This window comes from Nuphar pumila, chromosome 11 (assembly GCF_984573655.1).
Source record: "Nuphar pumila chromosome 11, dmNupPumi1.hap1.1, whole genome shotgun sequence".
In the NCBI taxonomy this organism is placed as follows: domain Eukaryota; kingdom Viridiplantae; phylum Streptophyta; class Magnoliopsida; order Nymphaeales; family Nymphaeaceae; genus Nuphar; species Nuphar pumila.
This window is the reverse complement of record NC_143259.1, coordinates 101,129,284-101,147,347: the sequence shown is the minus strand read 5'-3', so window position 1 is coordinate 101,147,347 and position 18,064 is coordinate 101,129,284. Positions and strand designations below refer to the sequence as shown.

The 18,064-nt window shown below is 37.7% G+C and overlaps 1 protein-coding gene across 2 annotated transcripts in view; it reads left to right on the top strand.

Annotated features, from left to right (window-relative positions):
* Window positions 1–277: 277 nt before the first annotated feature.
* LOC149822619 (uncharacterized) overlaps window positions 278–18,064 on the top strand; it is a 100,776-nt gene continuing 82,989 nt past the window's right edge. Inside the window, exons 1-3 of one of the 2 annotated variants that reach the window (XM_089981676.1) lie at window positions 278–338; window positions 1,377–1,512; window positions 1,590–1,775. In XM_089981676.1, coding sequence (XP_089837802.1) covers window positions 1,393–1,512; window positions 1,590–1,775 — 306 coding nt within the window. In that variant the 5' untranslated portion in view covers window positions 278–338; window positions 1,377–1,392. Of the gene's footprint in view, window positions 339–802; window positions 941–1,376; window positions 1,513–1,589; window positions 1,776–18,064 lie in introns of those variants that run through there. The other variant, XM_089981675.1, reaches the window with a different exon arrangement.

Sequence of the window (18,064 nt, the reverse complement as noted above, 5' to 3'; positions counted from 1 at the left end):
AAAAGGCTTGCACAGTTCAATATCGCCCTTTTAAACCAGTGGTGGGGATGGTTGGCATCGGAGGAGATGCCACACTTTTATTTTCTACAATTCAAATATAAAGATGTTAAGCTCTAGAAAGATACTTTTTAAAAACGAGCCACCTCATGATCGGCTCGGCTGATGACAAGCTCAAGTTCGATCTGGGTTATACCCTTAACGAGCCTAGCCCGAACAGCCCAGCTTGGCTCGTTAGTCTCGTTAACCAGCCCTAGAGTCGCAACCCCTAACCCTCGGCCCTTTTTTGTTTTCTCTTTTCTTCTTTTCCCCTCCTCCGTCGGTGGCCCCTACTGCTTCTGGTAACTCTCTCTCTCTCTCTGTGGTTCAATAGACTCCACCGCCATATTCATCATCATAAACATCACCGGCATTATGATCCAGAATGGCTTATTGTGCCTGAAGATAGTGAACTCTATGATGCCTTGCACAGCTTGCTTTTCAAGTTTATTTCCTTTACAAGGACAAGTGTTTTGCTGCTGATGAAAATGCTTGACATACTTATGGGTGAATATTGGCATTTATTTTTGTGTTAATTTTTGCATTTATTTTAAAAAATATTTTTTTCTTATTTTAATATTTTTGTATTGTTTATGTTTTTTATTTAATTTTACGTTTTTTTAATAAAAATCATTTTTAAATATACCATTCGATTATTTTTTTTAAGAAACCGATTCACCTAGTGAACCGATTTTAACAACAATGGTTTGAAGGGCGAGAGTATAATTTTTTAGTTTTAAGAATTTGTAAGCAGCATCCGTGGTCCGCCGCTCTCCGCCTGCCTCCCGTAAAGCCCTCTCTCTCTCTGGTATCAGCCAGAATCCTCTCTCCCCACCTTGACTTTCCTAATCTCACCCACCTTCTCTTCTCATCTCGGACGTTCTCCCTGCTCATACTGATCAAGGTTAGTTAGTCCCGTTTTCGATTTTTTTTTTGTTGGTGTCAATTTTTCACTCACCCTTTTGCTCTATTTCTCTACACGTTTCATGAGTATTTGCGTTCTCCATATTGAGCACACCACGTGTTCCATGAAATGCCTTAAAGAAATTCGAGCTACCATATAGAAATCCTTTGTTGGTCTGATATATTTAGCATTTTCAGGATACCAACAAAATATTTTACATAGAAAAGCATATTGGTTAATTTAATTACTCGGTTTGAAGAATGGTAGCCTCCATTTTTTCGTGTAGTTAAGATTGGTGAAAGTGTACGCTTAGACTGAGACTTTTAGTTAAGTATTATTGTTAGTTCAGAACTTCTATTCTATGTTCCTATCTCATTGGTGCCATATATGACGCTAACCTTCACTTTCTCTTTCTTCTATGCACTGTTTGATTTAGAAATATATTGACAAACATGATAACCGGAGGAAAGAATTTGGTGTCTCGGCCTCCGGCTTTCTCTAATGATGGAAAGAAATTGCTTGTCTGTACGGGGAATACTGTTTCAATCTTCAGCACCTCCACAAGCTTGCTGGTAATCTTTCATACCCCACTTAATCTTCGGTTAATGAGTAATATGGTCTTCTCAGTCCGTGAACTCTTGGTTTACAGATATCAGAGTTGGAAGGTCATACAGCACCAGTTACTTCTGTAATTGTTGTACGAGTTTCTGGTCCTGCAAGTAAGCTTTTATGCAACTGCTGGACATCGTCGTTGGATGGTACCGTGAGATATTGGGACTTTGCGTCAGCAGAATTGATTAAGACGGTGGATGTTCGGCTTCCGATCTTCTCCATGGTGAGTCGTTTTTGTGCTACATCTCCCCATTTTCTTTTGTTCAGTTTTCTAGATCAATGTAATGAACATTAATGTCCCTCCTGATTTTACCGTGGCATTCCTAACTATAAGAGATGCTGATTCAGATGTGTCATGTGTATACTGAATTCTTGTCCATGTATTCTACTGTAATTGTGCCAAACGATCTAAAACTGACTTCTTGTAGTGGATCTCTAGTTCTTCGATAAATGACACATATATCTGCAGGTAAAGGTTTTGTATACCTTAGCAGAATGTCCATGTATTCTATTTTAACTGTGCCAACTGATCTAATTTTTTTTTGTACTGGGTCTCTAGTTCTTCAATAAATGGCAGACAAATACATGTGAGAAAATATCCAGTTTTCTCTGCTAAATTTTGTCCGTAGATGTGTGCATTAACATATATGAAATGTGGAGCGTAAACACATTTCCTGCATGTGCAGAAAGCTCTTGAAGTCCTAGATGAGGTTAAAGTAGTGATTGGTAAATGACATGGTGTGGAAGAGGGGCGAGAAAGGAACCCTCTCGTTTAATTTTTTTTATAGGCATCACTTGAATATTAGGTTGGTAACACCCCCTTTTAGGCTTTGAAATTGGGGTCCTGATCTGGATTATGATATTTGTTTAGTTGATGCTCAAGGGGAAGCTATTGTCTGACATCTATGTAACACAGACTCTTCTAAAAGGCCAACACACCCATGTCACACCCGCATTCGTGCACGTGTGACACTTGGACATGGCTTCCTTGGTGTCTGGTGCAGTCAACCTCATCGGGTTCCATTTCTGTCTAAAAATCTATAGTACACACATGCACACACACACACACACACATATATATAGAAAGGCTACTGAACGTCACCCCACATGTGTGTGTGAAGGTTGGGAATGTCTTTGTACGTGTATATGCGCATGCATGCTAAGTAGAGTGTTATCAAGGTAGATGATTTAAATGCAGTTTGTCACTTTTCATGTGAGTACAAGTTTTCAGCTGTCTTTCTTACCTACAAAGAGCAAGTTTCGATTAGCTGAATGGACTTATTTGGTTCATGGATAATTTTGTACACAATGGAGTGTAAACTTTGATGTGGCTCTTTCTCTTTCGTCTTCTTCCCTCTCCTCCTCTTCCTCTTTGGTTTTCTTCTTCCTTCTCTTCTTCTTCTTCCTCCCTTTATCTCCGACATAAAAAAAAAGGAAAAAACAACATTGGGTCATGTTTTTTTTTAATGGTCCAAAATGGACTCGGTCAAAGTTGACTGAGTCCATTTTGGATAAATATAACCTTGGGTGAGGGTTGACCGCACCCAGGGTTATATTGACCGCACTGGGTGTTGCACTCGTGTCGTGTCGATGCGGGTGTGACACCCAATTTAGCGAGTCCCTGTGACATAGGTCATTCCTTATTCCTTTTCTCATTTATATTAAATAAACATCTTTTACATTGCACAAATACCCCTATAAGCAAATAAAACAAAAACTATACAGGATGGAGTAATAAGGTAATCAGACAATACATGTAATATGATAACACAGTGAGACTAGATCTTGGATCCACAATCCAATCCAGATTTCAGCACATCACGGCTCAATAGCCTCCCTCAAGTTGTACATGGTATTTTACCATGGACAACTTGCTCTTCAAAAACCAAAATCTTCATCTGGTGTGCCCTTCTGTGAACTAAGTCAGCAATCTAATTTTCTGTCCCAACAAATCTTGCTTCTAACTCTTGGGCCTCATTTGTTTTATCTTTTCATGATAAATAGGATTGAGAGATATTTTGATTGCTCCTTGATTGTCACAGAACAACACAAATTTGGAAATGACCTCACCCAAGTCATTCAACAAATGTCTACTCCATGTCGTTTTAGCTGTCACAACAACCATCGATCTGTATTCAACCTCTATACTTGATTTGACTATTGCTTTCTGCTTCTCCAAGATACTAGATTTCCACCAATAAAAATATAGTACCCTGACACTGACCTTCACTCATTTGGGTCTCTTGCTCAATCTGTATATGAACAAGCCAGAATGGTCAAAACATCTTCTCCACTTGATCTTTTTATATACATCAAACCATCTCGTATGGTCTCCTTTAAATATCTCAAAATCCTTTTTACGACCTCCATATGCGTGGTTCTGGGCTCATGCATAACACCTGATTAACGACAAAAAAATATCAGGCTTAGTGAAAGTAATGTACTGTAACCTACCAACTATACTTCTGAACTGGGTTGGATCTTCTTATATTTCTCCATCATTCACACTCAACCCTTGATGGATTGGAGTAGGGGTCAACACGGGTTTGCAATCCTTCATTCCCATTTTAGTGAGTAGATCCACTTGTATTTGTGTTGGGTCAGTATAAGGTTGTTGTGCTTCTAGTCTACCTCAACCCCAAGAAAGTATCTCAATACACCAAGGTCTTTCATTTTAAATTTTCTACTCAATGACTCATTAACTTCATTAATGTGCTGATCAAAATTCCCAGTAACAATTATATCATCAACATATATGAGAAGCAAGGTAATAAAGTCATATTATTTGTAAATGAACAAAGAATAATCCAATAGATAGTGATAAAAACTATAACTTTGAATCACCAATAAAAAGCTCTCAAACCAAAAACGTGAAGCTTGTTTTAAACTGTCACATGGGTGCGGGTGCGGGTGCGGCACAATTTAAAAATTTTTGGACACGGGGACTCAGCAAAAAAAAAAAAATATATATATATATATATAATTTTATTTTATTTTTAAAATGCCACAACATAGTCTGTGTGACTGTGCACAGGCACAGTCCACAGCACTGTGACTGTGCACAGTCACAGTCACAGACTGTGCGAATGTGCACAGTCACAGACTGTGCGACTGTGCACAGTCTGTGACTGCAGCACAGTCACAGTCTGTGACTGCACTGTGCACAGTCACATAGTCACAGACTGTGCACAATTTATATATATATATTTTTAAATAAAAAATATAAAAAAATGATTTTTTAGGGACATTTTTGGACTCGGTGAAAGTTGACCGAGTCCAAAATGTGGATGGACTCGGCCTGGACTCGTTGACCGAGTCCGACTCGGCGTTGATCGAGTCCGGGCCGAGTCCGAAGCCGCACCCGAGTCCGCACCCGTGTCGGGGCGTGTCGACTCGGGTGCGGCACCTCCTTAGCCGAGTCCGTGTGACATAGGTTTTAAACTATAAATTGCTCTATTTAATTTACACACGTGTTCTCTTATCATTCTTTATAACCTGGTGGTTGCTCCATAAATACCCCCTTGAATCTCAATGTAAGAGTGCATTTTTGACATCTAGGTAACTTAATTTCTAACCATGATCATCTGCAAGGGACAAAATAATTTGTATTGTCCCCATCTTCACCATAGGATTGAAGGTTTCTTCGTAATCCTGACCATACTCATGCGTGCATTCTTTTGCAACCAACCTTACTTTATACCTTTCGATGCTGCCATCTGTGGATCCCCAAATTTTTTTAAAACAAAAAGGGTTTTCACGAAAAAATTAGAAAATAGGTCCGAAAAGTCGGATCCAAATTCTAAAAGTTGTGGGGTCCTTTCTTTAAGGTAGTGTGCCTTTCCTCCTCCGTTGAGCAGAAATCAATTGTACTAGGAGCTTCAGATTTTCGTATTTGGGGTGATGACTTTTGAGTAGACGTACCTCGTACGCGAATCCTAAAAAATGTTGAGTTCAGTGGCGGGAGCTACCAAAACTAAAAAAAATACGAAATAAATAAAATATACAAACATTAGAGCTTTCAAACATTATAAAAATGCAATAAAATGAACAAAATAATAAAAAGAAGAGGAATCGAATCTCACCTCGAGCTTAGGTAGCCCTTTCTACGTTTAATGAGCATGGGGGAGGATGGGCGACACTTTGGCTAGGCGCGAGCTCCAAAAAGGGTGTGAGATAGGGGATCTGGGTCCTAGACTAGGCTAGATAATGGTGGACTAGGCTAGGCCATATAGGGATTTCTACATAGTAAGTTTAGAGCTAGAAGTGAGAAGACCAGATGCTGAAATAAGAGGTGGTGGTTGTGGTACTATTTATAGTTATTCGGTGGATTTGGATACGTTTCTTGCGTATTCGAGATTCGTCATTCTGGACCTTGTCCAGATTGGGATGTACGACTCCCATTGGGCAACTTTTGAGTGAACGATTGAGATTCGGCCAAGGCATGTTGCCTTGGATAAAGGTTTTAATTTTGTAAAAGGGTTTTGGATTTGAAATATTTCGTTCCGAGTTTGGAAGGAGGGTATAACGGTTTTTCTCCAAAGAACGCACAAAAAAAAAGGCGGCTGATGATAAAAGGTGTTGACAACAAATATTGTTGACGGCAAATTGATTGTTGTTAGCAAAATCAGGTCAAATAAGCTCGACAGGTTCGACCATAACTTCCTGTTTTGATGTCTGTTTGAGGTGATTTTTGATGTGTCAGAAAGCTAACATCCTCAACTTTAATTCTACTTTTAAGTAAACAACCAAATTTAATTGTTCTGGAGGTCAAAATGCGCTCAAGATGGGCCTTACCTGAGAATGTGACTTTTTACTAAAGTCACCTTGTTTTGGTCATAACTTTCTACTCCGATGTTGTATTGACCTGATTTTTGGCTTATTGAAAACTAAGATCTTCTAGTTTAATTTATTTTTTAAACAAAAACCTTGAAGATGTCATTTTAGAGACAAAAAATAAATGTGAAGTTAACAAAATTTTGGAATGGGCCAAAAGCATTGGATTTTTGTACATGACTCTTGACATGAAATAACTCGGTCAAAATTAGGGTGTCTAAAGAAATGGACACACTGGGTTTGAAAAGCGAAAATATTGACTTTGACATTGTGTTTTGAAAAAGTCTTGTGAAAAGACAAAGACATAGATGGTTGATGCTGCGGGATGACAACTAAAGGCGTGTACATAACTTAACACAAGGATCTCTCTGTAATGCCTGTCTATATAAGTAGAGAGGTCTTGCCAAACGAGATTGAACCAATGACTAAGCTAGTACTTTGTTTCACACGAGGGCTTTCCCTTGAACTCGGTAACAGTGAGCGAAAAATCTTTGTTAAGCGTAATAAGACAAAAGATGAAACAAGTGCCTTGTAGCTTGAGGATCGCAAAGAAAAAGGACTGATAAGTTTTGTAAAGACAAAGACAAAGACAAAGACAAAGACAAAGACAAAGACAAAGACAAAGACAAAGACAAAGACAAAGACAAAGACAAAGACAAAGACAAAGACAAACCTTTTGCAGCAAAAGTATAAAAAAGACAAAGACATTTTTTAAAATGGTGTTTGTTTTAAAGAAGCACTTTTGGAGAAAATGATTGGGGTAAGGACGATTTACATACTCATCAAATGAGTTTCAGATAGCGCCATCAATCCGTTGAACAATCTATGGACCTAATGTTCATTTATCTATAAGTTGATCCTAAAATAGGATTGGGTAGGCTTTTCCTAATGGTACAATTAGGTTCCTAATAACTATGTCAGTTGCAAGAGAATTAGTTAGTAACATGCGCAAAAAAATGCATATGACATGACATGCTGATGCATGATGAAATACTTTGATTTGATCAAGTGATCAATAAGAAAGTTCTTAAGACAATTTTTTTGTTGCATAAAAGATCAACTTTTTGAGAAAGCAATGCAGAAGATACTTGACATTAGTTTGCTTGAAGTCAATATTGTCATCTTTGACAAAAAAATGATTATGTTGACAAAATGCATTTCTAGGCGCTCCTCACTTCCCGACTTAATGATTAGTCGTTCAAGGTAGGGGTGGCAATCGGGTCGGGTTGGCGGGTCAGAATACCTCAACCCGAACACGACCCGTTTATTAAACGGGTAACCTGACATGACACGGTTAACCCGTTTAATAAACAGGTCGGGTCGACACGACCCGATTACACGACACGGCGACCCGTTTATTAAACGGGTCGACCCGATAACATAGACACAATTCATGTAGTTCTTATTAGGTCCGAGTAGTTCTTATAAGCCTCTCTCTCTCTCTCTCTTCAGTAGCATTAAAATAAAACCCTAACAAACTCTTTAACCATCAACGAGCAAACCCAACAATTAACCCACGACCATCGATCGATCATTCATCAGAGAAATCATCCTCATCGGCCGAATCAACTTCCTCACCATCACCATCACCATCATCGTCGTCTTCGAACACCATGTCTTCCTCATCATCGACGTCCTCCTCATCCTCTTCGGTGCCGGAGCTCCAGCGACCACTAGCGGTGAAAGTTCGAGGGCTGTTGGCGAAGAATCGGGGAGCAGCGGTGGGTCTGAGGACGGTGCTGGGTGGTGGCAGATGCGAAGGGGCGGAGATGTGCCGAAGGAGGAGGTGGGGGATCAGGAAAAGGGGAGGAGTCGACGATACCCTCCGCAGGATGATCGGAGAGAGCGCAGAGGCCGCAGTTCGCCACATCCTTTCTCTCTCTCTCTGGAAAGTACTCGGGGGTTTCCGAAGGGAGGGGCAAAAGTTTAGGGTTTTAGTGGGTTAATAACTTAATATATTATATAAGAGGGAATATTTTTGTTCGGTCAAAATGGTGCATGATCTTTTCCATCAAAGACATTAGTGTCCCTAAACTTGTGACTTGGGTGGGTCGGACCTGGGGGTGTTAATTGGTCGGGTATAACCCGCCCGCCTAACCCGTTTATTAAACGGGTCAAACGGGTTGGCATACCCCTAACACGAACCCGACCCGTTTAATAAACGGGTTAGGCGGGTCGACCCGTTTATGACACGAACCCGTTTAAGCCAAACCCGAACCCGCCTAAGAAGCGGGTTGGCGGGTCGTGTCAGGTTTTGCCATCCCTAGTAGTAGGGTCTTGCCGATGACCAATCATCAGTCTCAAGACAAAACAAGAACATTGTTTCACACAAGGGTCTCCCTGGCATAATAAATAGTTGTTCAAGGTGGGAGGTCTTGCCGACGACTAACCATCATTCTCAAGACGAAACAAGCAAGAAGAAATGGATAAAGACAAAGACATATTTTCAAAGATTGACTTAAAATGACATTTCTTGCAAAAGCTATGACAATGATTTGTGCATTGTGAAAAACCCAATTTGGATAAAATTGAGAAAGATTGCAATTTTTTTTTATCAAAACAAACCTTGTTGAAGGAATAACTTATAGACCTTTGTGGTCAAATGAGACAATCAAATCATGATGCTAAATAACTTCATGACAAAAATGACAAGACAAAGATGATAATGCTTGAATGCCATGGTGAGACATGAAATGCAATGCCCATGATGACCTAAGTCTAAAAATGATGCTCCATTTTTTTTTAAAGAAATTGCCCCTTGCCATTTTTTTTAGAATATGGGTGTTTTGCTGAGTATTATGGTATTTTGCAAGATTAAGCATGTTTTCTATAGTTCTATAATAGGCGATAACCAATTTTTGGTCTTTGATGTGTGTTGTTGTGCTTGCTCAGATTTGTTAGTGCGCTCACTCTTTTGATGATTAATGTGTAACTAATGAGTAGTTGATGGCTGGGCTGTGTTTTGAATGTTGATTTTGGCTTGATTTTGTGTGTCGACAACTTGGTATTTTGGTTTTGTTGGTGTTGTTGCTGAATATCTACTTGTGCAACTTATTAGTCTGGGTACTTTATTATGTATCTAGCATTTTTGGTGTTTCTGTGCAATTTTGCATTGTAGTTTGGGGGTTGGTGTGAATGGAGAAAGAGACATTATTTAGTTGATTCCAGTGAAACTGGATGAGACCAATTATTCATTTTGGTTTGACTTCATGGTGGCCATTGTTGATGGCAAAGGGATAGGAGGATTTCTTGATGGGACTACAGTAAAGCTTAAACTGGAGACCAAAACTGTGAGAATGCATCAGAGAATGAAAAATGAATAATGCCAAGGTTAAGTCATGAATTCTTGGCTCTTTAGAGCCAAGAATTGCTTTGAATATCTCAAAATTGTGGAGGCCAAAGATGCTTGGGGCTATCTCAAGCAAGTCTATATGCAAGAGAATTGGGTAAGACAATATCATTTGATGCAAGACCTGAGAGCTCTAAGGCAGAGAAGCAAATCAGTGAAAGAATATCACTTTAAAATGCAGCTGATTTGGGATTCCTTGGCTTTGATAGATAGTAATAAGAAATGTGAAAAGTGCAAGGACTGCAAGGCATGTATGGAAGCAAAAGTGCAATATAGGGAGACAATGAGAGTGATTGAGTTTCTTATGGGTTTACGTGCTGAGTTTGATAATGTTAAGAGTGCTATCATTCACAGAGTATCTCTTTTGCAGGTTACGCAGGCTCTTTCTGAGATAATTGTTGAGGAGACTAAGATAAAATCACTTCAGTCCTACTCTTCCAGTGACTCAGTCATGGTTGTAGCCAGACAATTCAACAACTATGGTGGAACAAAGATGGGAGCTCGAAAGTATGATATGAGTAGTGTATGTTGTTACTATTATAAGGAGATGGGACACATGAAAAAATCCTGTCTCGTATTAGGAAAGAAGGGGATGAAGATGGGAGGGAGTGCAAAAGGAAAAATGAATGCTGTGAAGGAAGAAAATCAGGTCTCAACTGTTGCTTCCACCTCCATTGATTCCTCTGATGCTCATGCTTCTGTTACCTCTTGACTTGATCAACTAGCTCAACAAATCTAGCACCTTCTCTCCTTATCTACCTCCTCTAGCTTGTCTACTCTTACTGATACGTATGATTGTGCCTATGCAGTTATTCATAACTTTGGTTTCAGACAGGTTGATAGACTATGAGTCTATATTAACCAATTGTAAACCATGTTGCAGTGCCTTTCACACTGCAAATGGCTCTCTAATGACTATTTCAAAAGTTGGTTATGTTACCTTTGAGTCCAATATGTTTGAAAAACTTAATGTCCCCGAAGTATTTCTTGTTCCTTCTCTCGCCATGAATTTAGTTTCTGATGGTAAAATTACCCAGTATAACTGTGATGTTAATCTTCACCCCTAATGGTTATTATGTGCAAGATCGGTTGTCAGAGAGGAGGATTGGGACTGGGCGTAGGTGGGGCTATCTTTACTTTCTGGATCAGTTGGATTAGAGTCCAAGAGCTGCTGATGGATGTAGATCTGGTGTTGCAGTTTTCTATTCTTCAATTTTGTGGCATCGGCGGTTGGGTCATTTTTGTAGTTCTAGGCTTCAGTCTATGCTATCCTCTGGTTTACTTGAAAGCATTAGTACACATGATGTTTCTAGTGATGTCAAGTGTTGTGAGAGTTGTAGGTTGTCTAAAAGTCTTGCTCTCTCATTTAGTTCTAAGAAAATTGAGTATGTGCGTGTCTTTGAGATAGTTCATTCTGATGCATGGGGTCCTTCCCCTATAGTGTCCAAAGGAGGGTCTATGTATTTTGTGACATTTATTGATGATCTTACCAGGTATACATGGATATATTTTATGAAAAATCATAGTGAATTGTTTGATATTTTTAAAAGATTTTGTGTATGTTGAGACCCAATTTACAGCCAAAATAAAAACCCTGTGTTCTGACTCGAGGGAGAATACATAAGTATACATAAGTAATGCGCTGCATGAATTCATATTTGAAAAAGGGATTGTGCATTAGAGGTCTTGTCCTTACACTAGAGCAAAATGGGGTGGCAAAGAGGAAATAGACATATATTGGAAACCACTAGACCATTGTTATTCAACAGTGAAATGCCTAAGGAGTTTTGTGCATAAGCAGTGATAACAGTTGTGCACTTGATAAATCAAATGCCCTCCAAGGTGGTTGGAAAAGTCTTCCTATAAAAGACTGTTTGGAAAAGAATCAGATATGACATGCTGAGAGTATTTGGGAGTAAATGCTTTGTTTCGGTTCCTCTACAATTCAGAGATAAATTATCTCCTAAGGTTGTAAAGTGTTGCTTTATAGGATACCTGGAAGGACAAAAAGGTTATAAATGCTTTAACCCTATGAGCAGGAAAGTATGAACATCAAGACATGTGGAGTTTCAGGAACATGTGTCATTTTACAGTCAGAATGACCTAAAGGAGAACATGGAGTCTACTTTGTCCTTCTTGGTACCTTTTTTAGTGACTCCAGATAAAGGTAAAGACAAGGAATGGGTTACATATAACAGGAGACCATTGGAGATTCCTACACAGTCATTCCTTGATCAACATGATCTAGATGAAGAGTCTTTGTCAGAGCCAAGTCCCAATGTCCCTCAGACCGATCCTAATAAGTCAACATCTTCATCTTGTTCTTCAGGTGCGTAAAAGTTCTAGACCCTATATTCCTCCCTCTATATTTGTTTCCTATGATTTATTTTCTGCTACTCATCAGGTTTTTCTAGCCCTGATTCAATCTTATTACGAGCCAAAATCCTATGTTGAATATGCATCATATCCAAAGTGGCAAAAGGCAATGACAGAGGAATTGAAGGCATTGGAAAGGATGAATGCGTGGGAGCTAGTTAAACTACTAGAGGGGAAAAATGTAATTGGGTGCCAGTGGCTGTATAAAATCAAGACAAAAGCAAATTAATTGATCGAAAGATATAAGACTCGTCTTGTAGCAAAAGGTTATAATCAACAATATCAAATAGATCTTGCTGAGACCTTTGCACCAGTGGCTCACATGACTACTATTAGAACTCTGATGGCAGTGGCTGCAGTCAGGAGATGGGACTTGTGGCAGATGGATGTCAAAAATTCCATTTTGAATGGCGAATTGAGGAAGATGTGTATATGGAGTTACCTCAAGGGATTGTTGATGAGGAGGGTAGAGTGTGCAAGTTGAAGAGGGCTTTATATGGGCTGAAATAGGCCCCAAGGGCTTGGTTTGAAAAATTTAGTTCAACAATGGTAAGCTTGGTATTTAGATAAAGCTATCTTTGACTTGCTTTGTTTGTGACATCTTTTGATAGGGGTCAATATTCTTCTTTTGCTTTATGTGGATGATATGGTCATTGTTGGAGATGACAGGGCAATGATTGCCAAAATAAAGACACAACTGGCCCAAAATTTTGAGATGAAAGACTTGGAAAAAATTAAATATTTCCTAGACCTAGAAGTTGCATACTCTAAGTGAGGAGATCTGTTGACTCCACAAATATGCATCAAATTTGATTATAAAGCAAGATTGACTGATGATAGAAAACAAGTACACTCCTATGGAAGCCAAACTGTAAATTAAAGCACACTGATAGTGAACTACTCAGTGATCCTACCGTTTATAGGCAACTGGTTGTGAGTTTGATTTATTTGGCTATATCACGATCAGACATTACCTTTGCAGTTCACATGGTAAGTCAGTACATGAGTACCCCTAGGTCATCCCACTTAGTAGCAATCCTAAGGATTATCAGATATATTAGGGGCACTATGCATTATGGCTTTTCTTTTCTTCTACCTCACCATTGGAGTTTAAGGCTTACTGTGATGTAGATTTTAGAGAAGCTTCTCAAGATAAACATTTCACCTCTGGATTCTGTGTATTCCTAGGTGAATCTTTGATATCATGGAAAAGCAAAAAACAACAAAGGATTGCTCTATCTGCTATTGAAGCAGAATATCGTGCTATGGCTCAGGTGACTGCAAAAGTTATTTAGTTGAGGTAGTTGTTGCAGGATATGAGAGTGAACATAGCAGCTGCAACTACTTCGCATTGTGACAATCAAAGTGCTATTTCATATTGCTAAAAATTAAGAATTTCATGAGAGGGCTTTGCATATTGAGATAGATTGTCACTTTACTCAGGCATATCAAGATGAAATCATATCTTTGACGTAAATTGGGACTCAGGGTCATATTGTAGATTATTTTAAGAAAAATTTGCCTTTGAAGGCTTTCCAATCATTCCTTTTCAAGCTTGGGTTTATTGTGTTCTCATCACCTCAAGCTTGAGGGAAAGTGTTGAGGAAATGCCACATTATCATCTTTTGTAATACCCTTTTCATAAGTTTTGTGTACACAAATTAGCTTGTACACTACTTTGGTAGTTTTGTCTTATAGTATTCCTTATGAGGGTCGACCCCTCTTTAAAATGTTGTAAGTTGTAACCCTAGTTAGTCAAATATAACGAAACTTCAAGTTCTTCCTTTCTTTCTTCTTCTTCCAATTGAGCACGGGCAACAAGAGAATCTTCGTTGAAGATGTACATATTCTCACATTGCTCCCCTTCATCAAACATCTTTTTTGTTTGAATGTCCTTAACATACACAAAAAGAGTGAATTCAACGTAAGAATTAGTATCATCAACAAGTTTAAACATAGACACAATATTCTTTTTAATGTTGAAAGCATAAAAGATCAGATAACTGAATGGAATTTCTTTTAGACAAGGGAATAAACACATTTCCAGACTGAGTTATGGGGTGACAAGTATCATCTCTAATAATAATATTGTTTCTATCAAAATATGGAACTGTAATGAAATATAAGAAATACAAAGAATTGTCTCTTAGGGGCTTGAAGAATACAAGTAGGAACACCATCGAGGACTACTTATGGGTCAATATAAAAACACAAGCACAATGCCACTAATGGGCAACACAAGAGCATAAACAATATATATTTATATTCCAAAGAGAGCTTGAAACAGGTATACGACAAAAAGGGATTACTCCCCTTTATATAGAGAAGAGGCCATACAGTCCTTGAGAACCACCTCGAACAACTATAAATATAGTTGTTGGGGAGACACTAACAACTCTAATGGCTAATGACCAGAGTTACCGAAAGCTTCTTAGATAGGTGGAAAGCTCGCTTCGAAAGCTCGATACTCATCGCTTCCGAAACTTTGAGAAGCTCGATTCTCCCATGCTTCTCCTATGTTTTACACATGCTTCATCCATTCTTCTTATATGTTCTCTCACTCTACTTTTCATGTTTTTTATGTGTTTCCTCTCACACTTCTCACTCACTTCCACGTGCTTTCTGTAAATTGGCAATCATCATTTTTGGATTTCGTTAAAAATTTAATTTTTATACTAAAAAATCATGAAATTTAAAAATAGTCAATTTTATTTTAGTTTTTATTTGCTTTTCATTTCGATTTCCATTCAATTCTTATATTACTTTTTTTTATTCCTCGCTTTTCGCTTCCTATACATTTTAAAATGCATTGCTTCTTGCTTTCGCTTCTTGTATCGTTTTCTGCTTCCTAGTCTGACAACCTTGCTAAGAACCATTATGTCCTTATCTAGAAATAAAAAAAGAACAAGAAAAAAGTAAAAAGTAAAAATGCTAAAGTGCCCCCAATGGGCACAACCTATTACACAAAGTGAAATGACAACAATATCCCTAATGGGTATCATATATGCATATATAAACCATATTATATACCTATATATATACAATTTAATACTCCTCCTCAAACTTACGGTGTAATCACCGAAAGTTTGTCAAGTAAGAAATGAAATCGGGGAGAAGAAAGTGCCTTTGTGAAGTAGTTGGCTAATTGAAATTCCGATGTTACATATGACAAGTTGATAGCCTTCTAAAGGTATTCTTCACAAATATTGTGGCAGTCCTTCTCGATATGCTTAGTCCTTTCATGAAATGTGTGGTTGTCAGCTATATAAATGACGCTCTTGTTATCACAACATAACCTCAAGAGTGACTTCATCAGCACTCCCATGTCTTCTAATAATCTTCTCAACTATACAATCTCGGACGTCGTGGTAGCCATGACACAATATCCAGCTTCAGTTGATGACAAAGAAACTTTCTGCTGCTTCTTTCACTTTCAAGACACCAACGAGAGACCTATAACGACACAAAAACCAGTGGTTGAATGTCTATAATTGGGATCTCCTCCCAAATCTGAGTCAGTATAAGCAATTAATTCAAGTGGGGTGGAAGAAGATAGTAAAAGTTCTTTGGACATAGAATTTTGTAAATATCTAATGATACACATAATAACACTCATGTGCATGGTAGTAGGAGAGTGTTGAAACTGATTGGCTTTGTGCACTTGTGAAATATCCGGTTTGGTAATGATTAAGGGCCTCTGTCGATAAGGAGTGGGGTCATCCAAAGGGGTGCCATCATCTATCTTCATTTTGGCATTGATCACTTCAGGAGTGTCCACCCTTTTTGCATATGTAATTTTAGTCTTGTTGATAATATCAATAGAAAACTTGGATTGAGTTAGAAAATAGCCACGTGCGGAGTAAGCAACCTCAATCCCTAGAAAATATCTCAAAAAACCTAAATCAATCATTTCAATACTTTGTTTTAAAACATTTTTAATAAAACTAACTCCCCGTGTGCCCCCTTCTATGATGAACATGTCGTCAACATAAAGAAGGAGAATAACAATTTTCTTGCATCAGATTACTTAACAAACATAGTAGTGTCAGTACGGCAGGATATAAAACCAAGTTTAACCATAACATAACTGAACCTATCATACAAAGCCTTAGGAGTTTGTTTAAGGCCATATAGGGCTTTATGTAAACGAAAAACCTTTCTTAGTGAAATCTCATATCCTGGTGGATGATCAATATATACTTCTTCCTTTAGTTTACCATTTAAAAAAATATTTTTGACATCTATATAATAGATGTGCCAGTTCCTAATGGCAACAACAACTATATGGGTTCTGACAGAATTCATCCTAGCTACTGGAGCAAAGGCTTCTTCATAGTCTATACCGTATTCTTGAGAATAACTTTTAGCTACTAACCTAGCCTTATATCGCTCAAAGGAGCCATCATTCTTGATTTTGACCTTGTATACCCACCTATATCCTATAGATTTCTTTATTTTAGGTAAATTCTCTATCGTCCAAGTACTAGATTTGTCTAAGGCTTCAAGCTATAATTCATTGCTTTTATCCATTCAGGATGATATTTGGCTTGTTTGTATGTATTGGGTTCAAAGTAGGAAAAGATTTTTACTAGGCATGCTGTATATTGAGGAGAAAATGATTCATAGGACACAAATCTATCTGTAAGTCTAGAGTCCTTAGTGGATCTTCTAATTAAGCTAGATTCCTGAGATTCGAGTTTAGAATATTTTTCTAAAGCACTAGGCCCATTATCAATGTCTCTTCTTTTATACTACCTAACAGATGGTTCACGATTATCTATTTTATACTTTCCATCATCAGGAGTATTTAGTTGAGGTTCGTCATTCACAATATCTATGCATAAGGAATCTTCCTTATCATTAGGGAGCAATTCAAACAAAAATAAGTAATAACTAGATTTTTAGGCACATCTTGATCCAAAAAACTTTCTTTTTCCAAAAAAGTCACATGCCTAGAGATATGAAGTTTATCATTTTTTGCATCATAATATCTAAAGCGTTTGTGTTTCACCATATCCAAGGAAGACACTAAATGGCTCAAAGTTACGAGAAGCTTCTTAGATAAGTGAGAAGCTCGCTTCAGAATCACGATACTCGCTTCCGAAACTTAATGAGAATCTCGATTCTTCCACGCTTCTCCTATGCTTTCCACATGCTTCATCTATTCTTTTTATATTTTTTCTCACTCTACTTTCCTTGTTTTTTATGTGTTTCCTCTCAAACTTCTCACTCACTTTCATGTGCTTTCTTTACACTCATCATTTTTAGATTTTGTTAAAAATTTAATTCTTACACTAAAAAAATCATGAAATTTAATAATAATCACTTTTATTTTAGTTTTTATTGGCATTCCATTTTTATTCCCATTTAATTCTTACATTGATATTTTTATTCCTTGCTTCTCGCTTCCTATACATTTTAAAATGCATCGCTTCTCGCTTCCCGCATCGTCTTTCATTTTTGCTTCCTAGCCTGGCAACCTTGGAATGGCTCTAGGAGATAATTTGTCATTTTTTGTTGTAAGAATAAAACATTTGCAACCAAAAGTTCTCAAGGTAGAGTAATCAGGAGAAATTTTGTAAAGTTTTTCAACGGATGAAATATTTTGAAGCTTTACAGATGACATTCTATTTATGAGCTTCAACCAAAATTCCTTAGGAACATTTTTTCAAATGAGAAGAGTTCTGTTAGTTTCTATGATATGCCTATATTTTTTTTAGCCAAACCATTTTGTTGAGGTGTATAAACACAAGATCTTTGGTGTGTAATACCATTGATTTCCAAATATTTTTTGAAATCATTTGACATAAATTCCCTCTTGAATTGGAGCAAAAATTAACAATATTAGTTTTAAATAAATTTTGAACTAAATTGTAAATTTTTTAAAAATCTTATTTTTATGCCTAAGAAATGAATCCAAGTATAATGAGAGTAGTCATCAACAAATATCTCAT